The 22,220-nt window shown below is 37.8% G+C and overlaps 2 protein-coding genes across 3 annotated transcripts; both read right to left on the bottom strand.

The window, feature by feature from the left end:
• Positions 1–3,576: 3,576 nt before the first annotated feature.
• On the bottom strand, positions 3,577–4,911 carry LOC140814227 (uncharacterized). The gene is made up of 2 exons (XM_073173145.1): positions 4,428–4,911; positions 3,577–4,131 (listed from the first exon to the last, which is right to left on the bottom strand). Exon 2 carries the CDS (start codon positions 4,129–4,131, stop codon positions 3,577–3,579), a length of 555 nt encoding a protein of 184 aa, XP_073029246.1. The 5' UTR covers positions 4,428–4,911.
• Positions 4,912–12,722: 7,811 nt separating this feature from the next.
• Positions 12,723–19,136, bottom strand: LOC140814195 (homeobox-leucine zipper protein HDG5-like). Of its 2 annotated transcripts, none has more exons than XM_073173100.1 (12): positions 19,014–19,136; positions 18,189–18,447; positions 17,921–18,084; positions 17,588–17,705; positions 16,500–16,688; positions 15,513–15,986; positions 14,996–15,097; positions 14,653–14,865; positions 14,385–14,553; positions 13,962–14,230; positions 13,765–13,860; positions 12,723–13,687 (listed from the first exon to the last, which is right to left on the bottom strand). In XM_073173100.1, the coding sequence occupies exons 2-12, from the start codon at positions 18,333–18,335 to the stop codon at positions 13,175–13,177; spliced, it is 2,454 nt and encodes an 817-aa protein (XP_073029201.1). In that variant the 5' UTR covers positions 18,336–18,447; positions 19,014–19,136; the 3' UTR covers positions 12,723–13,174. The 2 variants fall into 2 exon arrangements, with proteins under 2 accessions (XP_073029201.1, XP_073029202.1); XM_073173101.1 differs by having other exon boundaries at positions 19,024–19,047.
• Between the last annotated feature and the right edge of the window lie 3,084 nt (positions 19,137–22,220).

Here is a 22,220-nt window from a genome sequence, read left to right as displayed (position 1 = left end):
ACAATCGCTGCCAATTCCAGATCATGAACTGGATAATTCTCTTCATGCTTCTTCAACTGCCTGGATGCATAAGCAATCACATGACCATTCTGAGTTAAAACGCACCCAAGTCCTTAAAGCGATGCGTCAGTGTACACAATGTACCGTCCTGATCCAGATGGCAAAGCTAAAACTGGTGCAGTTGTCAAACGTTGACGCAGTTCATTGAAACTATTTTCACAATCATGAGTCCATTCGAACTGCACATTCTTACAGGTCAGTTGAGTCAATGGTTTGGCAATCTGAGAAAATCCTGAGATGAATCTCCGGTAATATCCTGCCAAACCTAGAAAAATTCTTATCTCTTGAGCTGATTCCGGTCGTGCCCAACTCAACACTGCTTCGATCTTGCTAGGATCCACTGATATCCCATCTTTGGATATAACATGTCCCAAGAAGACAACTCTGTCGAGCCAAAACTCTCACTTATTCAACTTAGCGTACAATTGGTGATTCCTTAAGGTTAGCAACACAATCCTTAAATGTTGTGCATGCTCTTCAAGGCTACGAGAGTATACCAGTATGTCATCAATAAAGACAATGACAAACTTGTCAAGATAATCCTGGAATACTCGGTTCATCAAATCCATAAATACTGCTGGAGCATTCGTCAAACCAAACGGCATCACTAGAAACTCGTAATGCCCATACCTTGTTCGAAATGCAGTCTTAGGGATATCACGTTTATGAACTCGAAGTTGATGATATCAAGACCGTAAATCGATCTTCGAGTACACTGAAGTCCCTTGCAGTTGATCAAACAAATCATCAATCCGTGGTAACGGATATTTATTCTTGACTGTTACTCGGTTCAACTGCCGATAATATATGCAAAGCCGCATAGACCCATCCTTCTTTTTAATGAACAACACTGGTGCTCCCCAAGGAGACACACTGGGTCTAATGTACCCTTTGTCCAGAAGATCTTGTAACTGTTGTTTCAACTCTTTCATCTCTGTTGGTGCCAATCTATAAGGCGCTCTGGAGATAGGTGCGGTTCCTGGTACCAACTCTATCTCCGCTTCCACTTCCCTCTCTGGAAGAAATCCAGGAATTTCATCGGGGAAAACATCAGGAAATTCATTGACAACTGGAATATTCTTCACGTCGATTACATCTTTTGATACGTCAACAACATAAATGAGGTATCGTTCTCCTCCTTTTGCTAAAGCCCGTTGTGCCTTTACAGCAGACACTACTGGCATTGGAGGTCGAGCTCCCTCACCAAAGAAGAACCAATTCTCGTCTCCTTCTGGACGAAAATGAACGAGACGTTGATAACAATCTACCGTCGCTCTATACATAGTCAATAGGTCGATTCCCATAATACAATAGAAATCTTCCATAGCCAATATCATCAAATTGGCAGACAAGTAATTTCCCTCAAACTCTAACAAACAGTCTACTACAAGTCGCTTAGCTAAAACCTCTTGTCCCATCGGTGTAGAAACCGACAACAGAACATCTAATGACACGTACGGTAGTTTATGTTTCTTAATAAACATTGATGCTATGAATGAATGCGATGCCCCAGTGTCAATCAATACATATGCTGGAATACCACATAAAAGAAAATTACCTGCAATGACTCTCTCGTTATGCTCCTCAGCTTGCTCTTGGTTTAAGGCAAACACTTGCGCCTGAACTCGTGGGCGTTGCTGAGATCCTTGTGACATTCCTCCACGACGAGAACCTTGAGCAGGAAAACCTTTCTATTGTACAGTGGCCTCAGACTGTTTTCCACTATAAGACCCTGTCATAGAACCTCCGCCTCCACTCTGATTCTCCAAATTAGGGCAATCCCTCTTCATGTGACCAAAACCACCACAATTGAAACATGCACCAGTTGCTTTTCGACAATTCTCCGTCGGGTGATTGCCTCCGCAGTGGCCACATTGCATCTTTTTCCTGCCAAAGCTGTGCACCCCTCCAGAACCGGAAGAAGAAGAAGATACAGACTTCTTGAAAGACTGACCCCTTGGTCCCAACGAACTAGAACTTTTGTTAGCTTGCATAGCCTTCCTCCTAGCAATACTGATCTCGGCTTGACGACTGATCGAGCAAAACTTGCACAGTGAATAGTCCCAAAATTTATTTTATAAAAGAAAGCTCGATTTAAATATCGCAAGTGCACGATAGTCAAGTTATAATAAACGTAAGTGAATACGAGTATCGATCTACAAGGACTGTGTTACACTATTTTTATTTTCAAGTAAAATTTCTTTAGCAACGATAAATTGAGTTGATGATTAAACTAATGTAAATTAAACAATTAAAATAATTAAAATGCAAAGAAAACGTGTTCAAGAACGCAATGATTAATTTGGATTAAATCAAATGAGAAATGAATTTGTTGGGAATTATCAGTTCACCTACCACTCGTGTTTAAATAATTACACTCGACTTTTACTCGTGCATTCGACGGAATTCCCTAGACTAATTAATATACTCTGTCGAGCAAGATTAATACTAATCCTAAACATGCAGTACTCAAGTGTCCTCAAGTATTTAACAGTTCAAGATTGCATTACATTCTATGGAATCCACTAGCTTTCATCCGGGTGAACTATCACTATCGACACGTACCCAATTCCGTATATCTACTAAAATTGCAAATCCGTGGTTTATACTATTTGATCGTATTGTTAATTATTCTATCGAAATCATTAACAACATGAAATAATCAAAAGAAGTTAGCTAGTCTTCGATTGAAACAAGAAATAACAATAGCATAAACAAATCACTAATAAAAACATCGAGAAATAATATCAAACACCGAGTACGGGGTAGGATCCCCTCAAATCCCAACAAATTTAGAGTTTAGCTACTGAAATTCATGATAAAAAGCAACAATCAATGTAAGAAATCAAATACTGAATAATGAAAATACTAAAGATGACGACGGGTGACGGCCACGACGCGTGGAAATCTCGAGGTCTTCGAAATCTCCTTTGCTCCTAGCCTTCTCTCCAAGAAAAATGATGAAAAGTCTGAAAAAACGGCTGCTGATCTCGTGTGTTAGGTTTAGGTGTAGGATAGAGTCCCTCAAAATTTGGAAACAAATCTTTCTCAATCTCGCTTCTCGCTAGGGCGGTATATTTTGACCGCACTAGCGAGAGGTCCTCGAATAAACTTCTTGAGCATGTCCCTGGTTTCGCTGGGGCGGTCACTTTTGACCGCCCTAGCGAGACACTTGCGCAAAATAATCCTCGGCCAGACCACAATGCTCGCTGGGGCGGTCACTTTTGACCGGCCTAGCGAGACCTCTTCGATATTATGCCAAAGTTTCTCCCACTTTTTGGTTCAATTCCTACAAAATAACCATAGAATACACGAGATCAGTCAAATGCTAAATAATGCTAAAAAAATGCAAAATTCAACTAAAACAAACTAATATGATGCATGAACGCGAATCAAAACCAACACTAAAAACACGTAAAAACGAGTCCTATCAACGAGAACGATTCACTAATCCATCGTACGAAGTAGGATCATCACAGACGGAAACCCGATCAAAAATCTCCTGGTTCAAACCATTCAAAAAGTGAGAATATTTTGCTGCAGATTCTCACTGATGTGAGGAGCGTACGGCAACAGATCCGTAAAACGCTTATGATAATCCTCAATGTTCGAATCTCCTTGCTTAATGGTCAACAGTTCCATCTCCTTCGCCTGACGAAGAGCTGGCGGAAAGTGATGATTGATGAAGGCCTGACGGAAATGTTCCCAACGAATCCGCCCATGCTGCTGAACTAGAATGGCAGAAACAGGTTTCCACCATTTCCGAGCTTTTCCTTGGATCATGAAATCAGCTACCTCCATCTTCTCATCCTCGTCATAGTGCAGCACTCGAAAACATTGCTCCATGATATCAACCCAAGCTTCAGCAACATCAGCATTCTCATCTCCGGTCAACGGTGGAGGTCCAATCTTCATGAAATCCATAATGTTGACACGGTTCCTACGTTTCCTTTCATCATGATCTCGGTGACGCCTTCCGTCACGATCTCTACGACGATGTTCTCGGCCAGCCTCATCGTCGCCATAACGGCCATGTCCCACACTACCGTGACTGCTTCCATCTCCTGACATCTGAAAGGAAACTAAAATCAACTTCTAAATCCTCAAAACAGAATTACTAATGTCCCAAAAATCTTTGCATGCTCTGATACCACCAAATGTAGCGCCCTTACCGGAGCCACTACTAAACAGACTAATAAACATGCAACATTAAACTTAATACCAACAATTAAACAGCGGAAACCAAATACTTAATCATCTTACAACCCAAACGAAAACAAAACAATAACGGCAGTCTTAAACATTAATACAACCATAACAAAAACATAACATAACCCTGAACGAGAAAACGATAAACCACAGAAAACCTCCACTGGATCACCACCGAAAACCCAACTGCTCTAGCCACTGCCCTGGTCGTCCGAACCGTCCAATCTAAGACCTGCCCCGTGGAATGGGGTGCCCAAGATGAAAACAAGGACGTGAGCGACAATCGCCCAATACGAGAATGCACGAGTATACAAACTAATATGATGCATGCGAAATGCAATATGCTCGGATATCAGGGATCAAGTCAAGAATCTCATGCTCAGTCTAGAGGCACCTGAGTGTGTAGTCTCTGATCTGCCCTAGGCATGTTTTGGCTCCCACAGTCATCATCAAGACGTGGACCTGCAATGTCCAGGTCATCAGAGCCCGCGGGTCCCGTCGGACACTGTAGCTCTCGATGCCCCATCGTCCACAATACAGAATAGGGCTGAGCGGCCCCAACAAATGAGGTATATCTCAAAAGATACCAGGCTCAACATGATATGTCATGCATAATATGTCAAAGCAGTAAAACATGTATCATGCAACATATAAATATGCAGCATATAAGTATGTATACTACGCTTGGATATCTCAGTCAGTACATCACGTACCTCACTAAAACAATCTGACAGAAAGCTCTGAACCTAAACAATACCAACATAAAGAAATCACTAACAAACCAGAAAAAACATGCTACAAGTTCTCCCTAATGACCCTTAAATCACTATCTAAGGATTTAGGATTATACCTGCGTCCGTCGTCAGCCCGCTGATGATGTCTCGATCTCAATACACCGACCCTCCTCGAGTCGACACTAGCTCCGAAACTTCCCGACACCAAAGTGCCCTAGAAACTGGCTAGAAAACCTAAGGTACAACTAGAACTCTCTCTGAAGAATGCGGTGAAGGAAACAAAAGAATCGTCTTCCATTTATAGGCTGCATCCGGACTATTTCAGAAAATCCGAACAAATCTTATCTGCCACGTGTCAGAATCTCATTGGTCTAGTTGGATTTCTCGAGATAATGTAATCCGAAGTAGGTCGGGTTATCCATTTAAAATTCGGTGGATACCAACACTTTAACCCGAATTATCAATTCCTTAATAATACTAAATTAACATCTCATTAGTTATCTCTTAATTAATACTTCATTCAAAATAAGAATTCGGGTCATTACATTAAGGCTATGCAAAAACCTCCTGGTCGCTTCCTTTCTGATTTCACTTGTTGACAATTCAAACAACGAGGTACAAATTCTGCTATGTCAGATTTCATTCTTTTCCACCAAAATTGTTTCTTCAAGTCATTGTACATCTTTTTACTTCCAGGGCGTACACTGAACTTACTGCAATGAGCATCACGCAAAATTTGCATCCTCAACTCTGAAACATTAGGAACTACAATACGATCATTCACAAACAAAATACCCTCATTATTGACCTGAAATTCTGATCGATGTCCTGATCTGACGAGTTCAACTGATTTCTGAATACATTGATCTAATCTTTGGGCCTCTTTAATTTTAACAAACAACTCGGGTTCTTCCTGAATCATAAATACTCTTACAGGTTGAGTATTTTCCACAAAATCCAAACCAGAAAGACAACATTCTTCTACTAGATCAGATACACTGCTAGTGATCAAGGACATATTACATATTTTTCTGCTCAAAGCATTGGCTGCTGCATTCAACTTGCCTGGATAATATTTTATCTCGCAATCATTGTCTTTCAACAAGTGTAACCAACGTCTCTGTCTCATGTTCAGCTCCGCTTGTGAAAAGAGATATTTCAAACTCTTGTGATCAGTGAATATCTCAAATTTCTCCCCATACAAGTAGTGATGCCAAATCTTTAAGGCAAAAACCACTGCTGCTAGTTCCAAGTCATGCACTGGGTATTGAGATTCATGTGGCTTCAACTGTCGTGAAGCATAGGCAAACACACTGCCATGCTGCATTAATACACAACCCAGTCCTTGATGTGAAGCATCAGTGTGCACTATAAATCCTCCTACACCTGATGGAATAGTCAGAACTGGAGCAGTAGTCAATCTCTTCTTAAGTTCAACAAAACTAGCCTTACATGCTGGTGACCAAATAAATGGTGCATTCTTTTGTGTCAACTGGGTAATTGGCCTCGCAATCTGTGAGAATCCTTTAATAAATCTGCGATAATATCCTGCCAAACCCATAAAACTACGTACCTCAGGAACTGATGTCGGTCCAGACCAATTAAAGACAACCTTAACTTTACTCGAATCAACTGATATACCAGCACTCGAAATCACATTTCCAAGAAAAACCACTCTATCCAACCAAAACTCGCATTTGGATAATTTAGCATACAACTTTTCAGTTCTCAAAATTTGCAAAACAGCTCTCAAGTGTTCGGCATGCTCAAATTCAGATTTTGAATAAATAAGAATATCATCAATGAAGATCACAACAAATTGATCTATATACCATTGAAACACACGATTCATCAAATCTATAAATCCCGCAGGTGCATTGGTCAACGCAAAAGGCATAACTAAAAATTCAAAATGCCCATACCTGGTACGAAAAGCAGTCTTAGGCACATCTGTCTCTCTAACTCTTAACTGATGATATCCGGATCTTAAATCAATCTTAGAATATACTGAAGAACCCTGCAACCGGTCAAAGAGATCATCAATCCTTGGCAAAGGATACTTATTCTTTACTGTGGCTTTATTCATTCTTCTATAATCGACACAAAGCCTCATAGACCCATTTTTCTTCTTCACAAATAAAACCGGAGCACCCCAAGGTGAAACACTTGGTCTTATATATCCTTTAGCCAATAGATCCTCAAGTTGTTCCTTTAGTTCCTTCAGTTCAATTGGTGCCATCCTATAAGGAGCTCTTGAAATAGGCTGTGTATCTGGCATCAACTCAAAGTTGAAATCAATCTCTCGGACAGGAGGAAATACTAGAATTTCATCTGGAAATACATCTGAAAATTCACTAACAATTGAAATATCTGCCAATTTAGGTACTGACCTTGAAATATCAATTGCATAAACCAAGAAACATTCTGCTCCTTTCTGCAACAAACGAGTCATGGAAAAAACAGTTACCAAAGGAATCTTAGCTCGAGAACCCTTACCATAGAATGTCCAGTAATCTGTCATATTAGGCCTAAACTTAACAACCTTCTGAAAACAATCTACAGAAGCCTTGTATCTTGTCAACATGTCAATGCCAACTATGCAGTCAAAATAAGATATCTCCAATACAATGCAATCAATCTCAATGGAATTATCCTCATAACGAAATTCACAACCACTTATCATTTCTGCTGACTTCATCACTTTTCCCAGTGGAGTAGAAATAGATAATGTAGATGATAATGGCATAGAATTCAATGAATGCAACGAGACAAAGTGCTCAGCTATGAAAGTATGTGATGCACCAGTATCTATCAAAACATAAGCTGGATAACTTGAAAGAAAACAATTACCTGCAATAACATTATCTGGAGCATTATGTGCCTCATCTTCAGTGAGTGCAAAAACTCGGGCCTACTGTCTAGGTGGCTGTCCTACCCTGTGGCCACCACTCTGTTTGTTCTGATCTGACTGGTTTGATTGCTGATAAGAATGATCTGTATGGGTCTGACTATTCTGGTGAGGTGTCTGTCTCGATGATCCCCCACTCTGAGATATTTCACTGCCACAATTAGGACACACTCGAGCATAGTGTCCCGCCTAGTTACACAAGTGGAAAACTCCCGAGATTCCTCTACATTGATCGGTATAATGTCTACCACCACAATGACCACAAGTCGGGCCTGAATAACTAGTGCTCTGAACTGAACCAGACTGTCTCGATCCACTAGAACTCGAAAAATTACTGCCATGCCTCTTAAATGGTTTTCCTCTAGCCTTGGACTGTTCTCTTATGTTTCCACTGTTACTGCCACTATTACCCTGTCTGAATTGCTATCGGAACTGTGGCTGTTGGGGTCGTTGCGAATACTGAGAACCTCTCTGCCTAATGATTCCAGTTTCAGCTCCCTTTGCTCGATCAAGAGCCTCAGCAAAAGTGTTAGGCCTTCCGGTATTAACCAGGGTAAATATAGCATGATTAAGACCATTTATGAAATGATCGGCCTTAGCCTCTTCATCGGATGCTACATGAGGAGCAAATCTCTGTAAATTCGAGAACTTAGAAACATAGTCCTCAATATTCAGATTTCCCTGCTTTAAATTTGCAAACTCGGCTCCCCTATCTTTCCTGTAAGATGTAGGAAAGAAACGCTGATAAAATTCAGATTTAAAAATATCCCAGGTAACAATCGTATCTCGACCCTCTAAAGCTTTCTTTGTCATGATCCACCAACTCTTAGCAACATCTAATAACTGATGAAAAACTAATTTGATTCTACGATCATCTGGATACTTAAGAGATTCAAATAATTGATCTATATTCTCCAACCAGTTCTCACACTCTAATGCATTCTCGGTACCCTTCAACATCGGTGGGTGCAAAGACTGAAATCTGGCTAACAGTATCTCCATCGGAGTTGGAGTTATATCCATCAGAGTATGAGTAGCACTGCCTTGATCTTGTGCCACTGGTATGTCCTATCTATGTCTACTACGACCTCTACCTCGAGTAGCCATGTCTGATATAAAATAGATCAAACACATATAAAATCACAAAATCACAATCATCTCAATCTTGTATCAATCATCTCTGGCTCTCGAAACTCAACAATCTCAAAAAATCTCGAATAAAGCTCAACAATATAATATCTCAATTTAAATCATGTATTTCACATCATAGCACAATGAAAATGCTAACAAGTATATCACATGATCAAGCAATTCGAACTAACTCGATCTACCTTGTTCCCAAATATCTTACGCTCTGATACCACATAATGTGGGGCCCCGGGTCCGACATCTAATATTAAAAATTATAAATATAACAAACCCAACGATTTAGTAAATACATAATTTGTAGTTCACAAATTCACATAAACATCGTCAAAGTAATTTAAAGGTTACAAATGTTTGAAATATAAATTATAACATGCCAAAATAAAGTAGTGAACCAAATAAATCCAAACATCATCACACAACTCCTAAGACCCGAGAATCCCATTCTAACTCGTATCTCCTCGCCTGGAACTGAACTCTGGCATCCCAAGCCTCGCCTCACCTACCGTCAAGCACATGAAAACAAGAGGTAGCCGACGTGCCGGTGAGTATAAACCCAGTATGATACAATCAATAACATATGAGAATTAAAATTTCACAAAGTTTATATAAACTCATAAAGATGTAATATAATGCAATGCATGCTCAGAACCTGTGGGCTATCAATAAATCTCAAGATCAAGTGAATCATCTGGTCATAGGGTACCCAAGGGAAGAGAATCCCCCAACAACATCCACCGACTCATCCGCTCGAGGTGGTGTGTTGTGTTCTACGATCCCAAGACTATGGTGCGCCTATAGAGAGTGTTCAGGCCATAACAGTGACCTCCACATACACTATGCCAACTCAACTATAGCTCCATACGTCCAACAAATCAATAAATCAAGGCGACCTCCGCCATATCAAATCTGAATCAAAAAGTGACTCAATATGCAATGCAATGATACATTTCAATCTCATCAAGTCAATATCATAATAAGCTCATCTCAAAAGATCAATCATCAACAAATCACAAATAATTCATCCAACCATCGAATTTTTAATTTAAAATAAAAATGATGCTTTTACCTCGTATGTTACCAACCGTAACATACCTTTCAAATATTACCAAAAGAAGATTGAAATGTGTAAGTGAGAAGTCTTGAACCTCTGAAGTTTACTATAACTCAATAACTCGGATCATTTATCAAAACAGAGCAGTTTCTGAAAAAAATTCATAATTCATTAAATACGGCTTCAAATCGAGATCCGCGAATTGGATATGCAAGAAAACTCAATTCCCCACAATTTTTCTTCACAAACTTTTGTCAAATAAAGTCATTTACTCAGTCGTTCATAATCTGAAACATACAACATAATTCCCACAATTCTGCATCATTACAAATCTGGCACCGTTTAGTATTTAGAGCATAACTCCCTCAATACTCAATGGAATCAAGCCCAGTTTATATCATTTCGAAGACAAGACAATGTTCTATAACTTTCTTTGGAACAACAAATTCAGAATCCCAACCGATTAATACCAGAATTCGAATAAACAAAAGCCATAGATACAAACTCGGGATTCTAGACCAGGTTTAGTAAATATAGCATATCTCTTTCAATTCTTTATAGAATTGAGTGATTCTTGAACCAAATCGAAGCTAACTCGATTATCTACAAGTTTGATGAAGACCATAACATCAAAATCCAAATAGAACCGTCCCATATATCCAAAATACAGTAGGTATAAAAACTGATCTTGCATAGACACAAGAAATCATGCTCATATCCATTTTAAATTCAACCCAACTCAAATACAACATCTTCAACATCTTAGTATCTCAAATATCAACTCAAATATCAATTCTAAACCTCAACCCATTTCCAAACTTTAACAAAAATCGGAAAAACTTTCATCCTTGTGAAGCCCGTGACGAGAGGATCACAAATCTACCTTCATTTTATGATTTTCTTGAGAAAATCTCCTTTAATATTAGGAAGAAGTTTGAAAATGGAGAGGAAATAGATGAGGGTTTGATGGAGAAGAAGGGAAATGATTGGTGTGAGGCCCGGGGCCGAAGAGGGCGGGGGGTGATCGCCGGTGCCATGAGGTGGCACGGACAATGCGCGGCTCCTGGCAGGCTTCTAGGTGGAGGGAACATGAATAAACCGTTCTTACATCGGAAGGAGAGGGATTCCGAGACTGTTCAATGTAATGGACTGTACAGTTGAAGAAGGCTTACAAGATTTGATTGGTACTACTCATATCACGAAGGTGCATCTTCTTTTCGGTAGCTCATCACATAAGAACTCTAAAGTTAAGCGTGCTTGACTTGGGGCAATTTTGGGATGGCTGACCTCCTGGGAAGTTTCCCAGGGTGCGTGTGAGTGAGGACATAAGCACGCTGGAAAGACCCGTCTTGGTACAGTGAGGACAGTCGTCGAATATAGGGCGTTACAATTGGTGAAGGTGAAAGTTGACTCAAATAATGATTTTTCGTGTTTTTAGCGCCCCAGCTCTACTTTCTGGCGCCGATTGCCGTAGCTCTAGCGCCTAGGCGCTACTAGTGCCGCAGCGCTTGAACAGTACCCGTGAATAGTAACTTTTTTTTTTTTAATTTCGGGCATTACAGTAGTCATTAATCTATGTTATTAACTTTCCATTTCTTCAAAAAGTATGGGATCCGCGAGCCACATAATCATTATATTAACACTTTCTCATTATTAATACACACCCTTATTCATTTAATATCAACCTTCATTATTTATAGGTCTCACTGTCCACTTATTCATTTTTTTATTTTATATTAATTAAATATCTTTCTAATTTTATTTAAAAATTTACAATAAATGTTATTAAAAATAAATATATTATTGTTTTAAAAATAACTTTTTAATTTTGTTTAAAAATTTACAATAAATGTTATTGAAAATAAATAGTATTATTATTTTAAAAATAACTTGATTTCAATATTGATTAAAATATTATTAAAAAAATAAAAAAACAGTTGGACTCTTTGCTGTCATTTTTTAAACTTATAAATTATAATTATTTAATATAATTGTAGAAATTGATTAGTATTTATAGTGAATAAATTATAGCTTTTTCATATGTAAATTTTTTTAAATTAAATGAAAGAGCCATTTGGCTTTTTAAATAAAATAATTTTTTTTGAAAGGATTTATTTTTCAGAAAAAAAAGAATAAATAAATAATATAATATATATATATATATATATATATATATATATATATATATATATATATATATTTATTCAACAGAGCAGTTTGGCTTTTTTGTTTTTTTTTATTTGAATTAATGAGATTAATACTAATGAATTTTCATGCAGACATGGCAGCCAAGATTAATAATTTATATATTCACATTGATGTATGAATATTAATTGATGTTAATAATTACCCATTAATGGACCAATGTGGGTGCTCTTAGATCAAATTGTGTTTTTATTTTTCAGTTATTTACTTAATTATTAGTTTTGGAAATAATGTCCAGATGACTGCTTTTCTCATACTTAATTTTGATAATGAAGTAATTGAGACGTTGGAACAAAAAGAAAACTCGAGTGGTTTGAGAGCTGGGATTACAACAAAGAGTTGCCCCAACAAAGTGGTTAATTAAACTCTTCAAAGCAAACAGATAACTTTAGAAACCATTCGAAAACACCCGAAACCAAGATCGATAAATAGTGAATTCAAAGCAAAATAAGTGTATGAGTCATTTAGCATCAACATTAAAAAAAAAAGGAAGCAATTAGGAGTTCATAGGGATGAATGAGCTAGAAGTCAATACCCGAACCTAATCACCCCTTCTACCTGTTGCAGGCGATTCGTGGTCGGCCTTAACATGTTCCAAGGATAACACATATGATCTGGTGCGCTCTTGACTCCCTAATTCACATCCCAGGACTTAACTCGGTTAACACAATGCACTTACTTAAAGGCAATAAGACCACTACTTTACTTCAAAACGCTTTCGTTTATTTACGATACTTGTGGACTATTTTCATAAAAATTCGGCCTTTCCCAATTACCTCAACCACTCCTCCTTTAATGTTTCTTGCAAAGTTGTTTTGAATGGCTAGGCCTCAGAAAGATAAGGGAGGTCTGAGATAATTATGAAGTGGACTCGGGGGACTTTTGCTTGACGGGTATAGCTGGTGGAGCATCCATGTTTGGTGCCAAAACATTCCCATTTTCAATGAAGTCACCGGTACCGTTACTGTTTCCATTTCCATTGCTTAGAGTATCGTTGATCTGTTGAACCGTATTGCATAAATGGTGATTGATAGTGGTTACACTCGAGAGATTGAGCTTGGCACTTGGTATAGTGCTCGCAAGAACTTGAAGTCCAACGGTGAGTAGACATCCTGGATTGGAGAGTTGTTCCGTCTCCGAAGCTTGTTTTGTGTTAGTTTTGTTTGTAATAGGATCTTCGATCATGTGGTTCATTGGAGTTACAATGAATCCTAATGGGAGAAGAGGGATGCAGGATGGGTCATGATCACCGCTCATTGCTAGTTGGACTGCTTCAACGTCCATAGTCGTGTAGACTACCATACTGCCTGAGTCATCTGAGCAGCTCTCTTGTAGCACGAGTTCTACGCTTTGAGACGAGTTGCTAGCTACCTGGAACAGTGACACGAGTTTGCAAGATTACTTCGTCATTTCCTAAAGATGAGTCAAGAAATTCGCTTCTTACTTACGTTGATACGTAGAAGAGAGATGCAATTTCCGGGATGAGAGCCATTTGCAATATGAGCAACCTCATGTAATGAATTGCCATTTGAAAGAACTTCGAGCTGTGAATCACACAGAGTATTTCAAAAATTTCAGATCACATTAGCATAGTTTGGTTTAAGACTAAGGGAACAAATAACGATATTTTCATGCGCAACAAAACCTGTGCTCTACGACGTTCATCCCTCAAGAAATCAAACACTTGATTGTGTTTATAAGGTAACCAAGTAGTCGAAACGGCGCTAAGAATCAAACCATATGGCTGGCCCGGGTCGACCACTTTTCTTGTGGTGATTCTAACTGTGTCATCAGCAGAATCAGATAGGGCTGTCCAAGATTGCCCACAACAAGTACTTATGTTCAGACAAAATGTTCGGATCATCCTCTGAGCCAAATTCATCAATTTTTTCCGTGCGTTGGTTGATGGGATCGCTGTAAATATAACATAACAAAAAAATACCATGAAACAAACCAAATGAAAATAAGAGATACTCCATTTTTTAAGTAATTTTTTCTAGGAATTGCGAAGGGATTCCAAAATAGGATTTTTAAGTCATTTTTTCTAGAATTTGAAAATTTTGTTTACCTCCAAGATCAGATATATTTCTAGCCATGAGGCTAGCGAGCCTTTCACATTGTCTCTGCAAAACCGCCAACCAGCGATGTGCTCCAAATGCGGTACCACTAGCAACATGATCGTTGAAGACTTGATGGATTGGACCATCCTCAACCTCAGCGTGTTCAACCCATGTCACCTAAAATATTTCACAAAAAATGGGCAGTTTAAGAAATAGTCTTCCTTTAGGATAAAAAGAATCAAGAATCTATTGTCAATGTTAAACTTATGGACTCACCCTTGAGTATCCATTAGGCATGTCTTGGATGATGCAGCCGGATGGACGTTTCTTGTAATAAGGAAACGAGGGCGGGTAACAATTGTGGAATCCATCTAAGGGGAAATCAACGATTGCCCAAGTTCCTTCCTCGGCATTATGTTGGAAATATCGAAGAAAATGAGTCTCTCTTGTGGGAATCAATGGGGAAAGAACTTGTAATTCTGCATACATCTGTTATCAAAGAAAAATTGGAGAACATAAACAACTATCATGAGTAAACATAAAGCGAACCTTTTGTATAGCTATGGATATATATTGAATTAATGAAGAGGACTAAGATATATCTTGAGAAATTACTCACCAAATGAAGAGAACCACTTGCATGACCAGAAACACTTGAGTGCACTACTTGAAGAGTTCTAGCTCTTGAAATTATTGAAGGGAATAGCTCCATCCATTTGTTCTGGGAGTGGAAACTCAGGATTAACATATATTTAAACGTTTTGCGTTTTAAGGAAGAAATAAACATGGCCAGATCAAAAGACATTATCCGCTAAAATATTGACAATAAGAATATTGACAACAAGAAACAGCAATTGTCTCCTAAAAAATATATACTTACATTTATGGAACTAGACGTAAAAATGACCTTATGCAAGGACAATAAAAAAATTTGGTGTAGGTCCGCGAAAAGTATTAGGAAAAAACTACGAGAATATTATATTTTCTTTTCAAAAATATTACATGTTTTCAAGCAAGGGGCACTGTACCTCTGCTCGTCCCTCAAATTGCACGAATACATTTGTGTGCAACATTTGACAGTCATATTCAAAATAAGCCAACAGTATTCAATAAAAACAACAATTTTCAGAACTTACAGCATCCAAGAATCCGTCAACAAGCGTAATGCTATTCATTATGACAACTCCAGTGTCCCGAGTTGCTTCAATCCTAAATTCGTTACAATGCTGCTTGAGGTTTCCGGTCCAAGAAATCATTCTTGCATACTCTTCAAGATTCAGCACTTCTTTTGCCTTTTCCGTTGCTCGAATCCATAGTGGTTCGCCTGTGTGACACATTTTCACCAGTTCATCCATACACGACATAGCCAATTCCACTGCCAAAGATTTCTCCTCTTCCAATATCAAAGCGTTTGCTGAGAAATGCGAATTTTCGGGCATGAAAGGTTGAGGAATCATATCAGAAGGGCAGTTGGGCATAAGTTCTTGATCAAATTTTCTTGGATATGCACTTATTTCTAAGTCCAGTGAAGAAGGGAGGAGAGGATTTGGTCCCATTGACTGTAAGGGTCGGCCGGTGCACTGCGATAGGAGGCAGCAGACCCTCTCAAACTGCAAAATGGTGTAATATATCACCAGGGAAATGTTAGAAGAAAGAAACTTCATGTCCAAAATTTTTGTATATTTACTTGACTTTATTATAAGCACTTCGAGATACAATTTGTTCGACATACATTCATATTCATGGCTAAAAAGAAAGAAAAAGAAATAACTAGCTTCTTTTTAACTTTGTCACTTAGCGTGACTATGTCAAAAAGTTTATTTTAAAACAAATTGTACAAAATTTTTTAGATCGAGAACATGAAACGTTGCCATATACCACAAAATATGAACTTTTCGTGACTTTATTACTTGAAACGTTGCCATATACCACAATGGCTAGATCAATACACATAGTTCATCAAAACTAATTCAATGTATACACTGTAATGCTTACATTTAAAATCTTTAAACCGATGCACTTTACTTCTGGTAATATCACATATCCACAAATATGTAAAGAAGAACACCTTACGAAGATAAGGATATTAAATTTTACAAGTATATGTAGATATAAATAATCACCTCCTCCTTTAGCCTAGCGTTTTCGATCCTAAGCTGCTGTTCGTCGTACCCCATCTCCCCTAACATTCCCGGACCTCCACAATTCGGGCATACGATATTCCTCAAGGCGGCTTGCATGCGGTAATTTTCATTTTTCAAGTTCTCATTTTCTGCCCTAAGCACCACATTATCTTGCCTGTCTTGTTGTGCCTACATTAAAATCAGTCAAAAACTAGAACAAAACAACTCACTAGATATAGAAATCAAATGGGTTTCTTTTGTTTAAGTAAAACTCTTACCCTAAACGCCAATGAATTAATGCATTAAAGTCTTGCAAAGGTCACGCAGCAGGTAGGGTTGACTGCACACCCCACTGCGTATATTAATGTCAATGCAGACCTTGAAAACAACTCAAGTTAATGTGTGGATGCTCCATTCTACTGTGCGCAGTGTGTGTGATGGGGTGGGTAGGTGTGCGTAGGACACGAATTACAGTTTCTGGTTAGGGCTTTGGTTTTTGACCTTATATCTAGTTAATGAAAGGCAGGACCCCTCTTTGGAATTCGTGCTTCTTATTTTACAAGCCTTCATTTTTCTCGTCACAGCTGGAAATTTTTTTAAAATAAATTAAATTAAATTATTTAGGGCTTATCATGATGAAGGCAAAAACTTGTGTGAGACGGTCTCACGGGTCATATTCGTGAGACGGATCTCTTATTTGGGTCACCCATGAAAAAATATTACTTTTTATGCTAAGAGTATTACTTTTTATTGTGAATATGGGTAGGGTTGATCCGTCTCACGGATTATGATCCGTGAGACGGTCTCACATGAGACTCACTCCATGATGAAAGTGAAAGATATGTTCCTTATCAATTTATTTTTATTTTTTCTCCACCTCTATATGATTTAAAAGACCAAGTAAACTACAATGGTAAAAGTGACTTTTAAGGGAACCAAATGTTAAAATCTTTAAAAAAAATACTAAAACCCGAGGATGAGCTAGAGAGTAAATATAGGTAGATTATGGGAACCACAACGAAAACATTTCTAGAAAATTTGAATATAAAAATGAATTTTTTTTAAAAAAATCGAGAATCGGGTTATACCTTCATCTGGGTCCGACGATTTTGGAACCAGAATTTAACTTGTCTGGGTTTAAGGCCAAGTTCTTGGCTTAATTTAAGCCTTTGTTTGTCATCTGGGTGCGGACATTCCTTAAACATCCTGCGGACACATTGCAATATTCATATTCAACCGAGAATATATTTATATTTTTATTTATATTTATACAATGAAATTATATACAAGCAAGGTAATTAACATGTTGCGTGTTTCGCTCCAACTATACATGTCTAATCTGGAAGACATCAAAGATTTGGCCAATTTTTTTTTATATATATTGTTTCAAAGAATCGATGGAGCCTCGGATACGTACGTACCCTTCCATTTCTTGGATCTGCCGGGCTGTGTGGCGGTGGTAGCGTTTCTTCTTCGTCGCGGTCTGCTGCTGCTCCGCCTCCTGTTCGTTCCCGGAAAACCCTTCGATACGTTCGCTTCCGGAACCACTTTCCATGATCTCCTCTTTGTTCCCATTTTCTTCTTTCTGTTTCCCAAAAAAAATCAATCGGGGGAGTCGTTTTCTTCTGTCCATGCAGATTTATTTCATAAAAAAAGAACAATTATTATTATTAAAAAAAATTTACTCACAGGTATTAGAGGTGAAAAGATGTTGAAAGGGTTAATGTTTGACATGAAATTAAAGTTAGGGTTCTGGAGAGACGAAGAGTAGATGGAACTGTCGGAAGGGATTGTGTTCCCTCCCATGGAGGACAGTACTTGACAATCTCCAAACATGGTCTTTAAATCTGCTCAAATCAAATTCTCAGAGGCTAATTTCTGAAACTTCGTAGGGTTTTTTTATCTTTAGTATACTCTTCTCCTGACCTTCACTCTATTTCATCCCAACCTGCAAACCGAAAAAAATTATAAAAAATCAAGAGAAGGCCGTAAAAGAAGATCACCCAGTCCCATCCAAAATCTCTGCTTTTGTGCATTTCACACAAACAAGAAAAGTAAGAGAAAAACATCAAGAAATCGTTTAAAAGATATTTAGTAACTTAATTTCCAGAAGAAAATTAAGAATAAAACCCATCAGAATCTTCTCTTATTTAAAAAGCCATAGACGATCACACTACGTACACTGAATAAAAGTAAACAATTAAAACTGAGAAAACATAAGGGTCTTTGAGGTCACATTCAAGAGGAATAATATCATTCATTCTCTACCCTTTTCGGTAAAAGAAGAAGGAAAAAAGTAAATAAAACCCATCAAAATCTTGTTTAAAAGAAAGATCACAGCGAACAGAAGAAGCAAATGAAGCTGAGAAAAACACAAGGGCTTTCGTAATTCTTTACCCTTTAATTTTCAAACAAAAAAAAAAAAGAATTAGAAACCAGTCAAGAACATTAGACCACAGATGCGGGATCCATGGAAATTTATCTACACGAAAAATAACAAGTGATAGTAAATACTCTCTTCCACCATTAAATATTTGTCGGTTGTGCTTTAAAGTTGCTCTTCTTCGTCTTATTCTTCTTTATATTTCCATCCCTCTCTGGGTACTGTAAATTTAGCCGTAATTTTGCAATAATATGAGTGAAATTTCCACAGGGCGGGGTAAATGCGGTGCCTTAACTGCGCTATTTTTACAATGAAAACCGATCGGAGCACGGGGATTCTGTGCACGTGGCGCGATCTCCAGGGAAGTCAAACGTTATTATTACTCCTCTTGAAAGGCTTTCCTCTTTTCATTTTAATTCTTTTGTTTTGACTGTTACAGACATTTCCGACATCTTATTTCATTTTACCTTGCTAAAGATTCTATAAAATTCAATTTTTCCCCATATAAATTTATACGTGTTTATTTGAAACTTGAAATGTACAATAAAGTATTTAGTTTTTATTGATATTTTAAGTTCTCCAGCTCAATATTAATACACTACTATTAATCATTTAGCGCTAATCAATTACTTTTATAGTAGAAAATAAACTATCTCAGAATTATTTAGGCAAAAATTATAAAAGTTTAAATATTTTTAAAAAATTTGAATAAATTTGAAACGTCTATAACTCGTTCTCTTTAAAATATACTAAATATTTTTTTATAGCTCATTGCAGAAAATCTAGCAATGCATAAGTCCTCATATTAGTGCATTATCCACCCAGCCAGTTCAGTCATTTAATCCTTCTGTCTCAGCATCAAAATCTTCACATGTATCATTCATACCTAGTGAGTCTATTGACTCAGTAGGTCATAACCATAATAACAAATAATACGTATTTATCAACATGCAACAGTGAAAATACTTTTAATAAAAATAATTTTTTATGAATATGTATAAACTTAAACATTTTCTTTCGTCATATACTCTTCCGTTCATCATAAAATTTTCCTTTCATCATAAGCATATAATATACATTTCTTTTTGGGTGAAATCCGTTCGTCAATTATGACCATCCTTTCATCTTTTCGTGGATTGATCAATCTCACATGTCATCATGGTACCAAGAGGCAGGGCAACAGTAACCATTTTTCTATTTTGTGCTTTGACCTATAGTCGATGGGGACACCAGCAACCACTTTTTCGTTACTCGTCCTTGGCCTATGGAAATTCGGTATCGGGTTCTCATGGGGCTTAGTACCTCAATCGGGTTCCACTGGGCTTAGTCCCTCACGAATCCCCATTTCCTTATTATCACAAATAAGTCACTTCAATCAAAACATTTTCAGTGTTTCCATCACTTATAAAAATACATTGCACATAATATCAATTTCCTTTTAAACCAAGAATGCAACACGTCTTTTGGTATTTAACATTTTCCATCATAAAATTCCATATTCTTTCAAAATAAATATTTTAACATTCAGTGCAGCATTCAGGACTCCTAACATTTTTCAGGTGTAAAATGATTGTTTTGTCCCTGAAACCCAAACGTTCCCGTTTTACACTTGGACCTTAAAACGACAATCAGAATCCATCCAAACTCACCATAACACCTTAAAATACACCCATAAATTTTTTTATACGTAAGCTTAAACTCATCGACTAAATTCGTAATTCGTTTTAAAATTTGAAACCAAGTCCCGATTTTATCTCGAACAACTCGAGACTTAACCAAAATTTATCAAACTTTATGTAGGTTTCAAAAATAAGAAAACGTAATCCAACTGCATACAAATATAGGAAAAATAGAAAATGATCAATTGAATGATTTTAATGACATGAATTAATTGTGATGTACATGATTATATATTAAAAATATGATTTTATTATTAGAATGCATAAAACAGTATTTTTAAAGGTTAATTGAAAAGCGATCGAGAAACGGAGACCGAGAGCTGAAAAAAAAAAGAGAAAATATTTTATTAAATAATCGTTTTTAAATATTTAAAATAAGGTTGATGCTATATGATATTTTTAAAAATAAGGGTAGTGAGGTGATTTTATACGCCGAGACGTAACTTTTAACGGTATTCGATTTTCGACGAAAATATGAACTCTTTGACAACTCGGCTAATATTTTCACGAAATTTCCTAAATGAAATATTTTAAAAATGCAATAATGAGATTAATGGTCATAGTATACCATATTAATGGGCTTAAGTTTGCACACTTACGTATTTATCAATAAATAAAAGCCTAAACCCTACCCCATTAAACATCAAACACATGCCCCCTTCCCCACATCACACAAGGACCTTTTTCCCATCAGCAAAAACACAACACACATGAGATTTTTTAGAGGAGAGCTTCGGTTCTTGCAAGGATTGCAGCCTAGGAGTTCTACATCGCACTTCTTTGCATCGTTGATTTATTTTTGTGCGTAATATACGTAAAGGAACGCCATAAATCTCCTTTTTCTCATATATCACACTATGATACTTGTTTGAATTGTGGTTGCATGGAAAAGATGATGTCCTTGTTTTTATTTTCGTTTTTATGCATACACATGTGATTAATTCATGATTCTTGTTCCAAAACTTGACATATATTTGCGTGAAGGGGCTGCCATGTTAAAGGATAATATAAGGATTTTTTTACTAGAGTTTAAGGTCCACACAATGCATGGACAAGGCAGCATACGAAATAGAATAAGCTGGAACGAAAATTATCTCTTGATAGCACAAGGGTTTGGCTATAAGGGAAAACCATTGCATGGGTCGGCCAGGACTTGACCAAGACTGGGCCTAGACGTGGTTGGGTGTGTGAAGGAGTCGCCATGCTAGGAATCAAGCTTGATGGCTAGGGAAGAGTCCAAGAGAGCTAGGACACTTCCCAAGGCCGCCCGAGAATGCAGCTGTGTGTAGGGGTGTGTGGCACGGCCAGGGTGGTCAGGGCTGGTCTAGGCTAGGTCTCAGAAGGGTCCAGGGTTGGTCCAGAGGGTGAGGGCTTGGGTGGTGGCTCGGGCGAGGGGTCCTTGCTGAACTACGAGTCTATAGCGAGTTTTAGGCAACTAGCACAGCTTCTGTCTTGTGCAGGTGGCTTCGGCGCGGGCTAGGGCTGGTCCTAGGGGTCAAAATGGGCTCAGTAGGGTTCATAGGAAGGCTGGCTCGGGTGCGGCACGAGGGAAAACCGAGAGTTGGCTCAAGGTATCACTTAGGGTTTGGTTTTTAGGTTTTAAATGGCTGAGGGTTCAAGCAATGGTCCATGGGGGTCTAATCATGGTTCACGAGGTTA

This window comes from Primulina eburnea, chromosome 15 (genome assembly GCF_022965805.1).
Source record: "Primulina eburnea isolate SZY01 chromosome 15, ASM2296580v1, whole genome shotgun sequence".
Taxonomy (NCBI): domain Eukaryota; kingdom Viridiplantae; phylum Streptophyta; class Magnoliopsida; order Lamiales; family Gesneriaceae; genus Primulina; species Primulina eburnea.
This window is presented reverse-complemented; position numbering and strand designations above follow the sequence as displayed.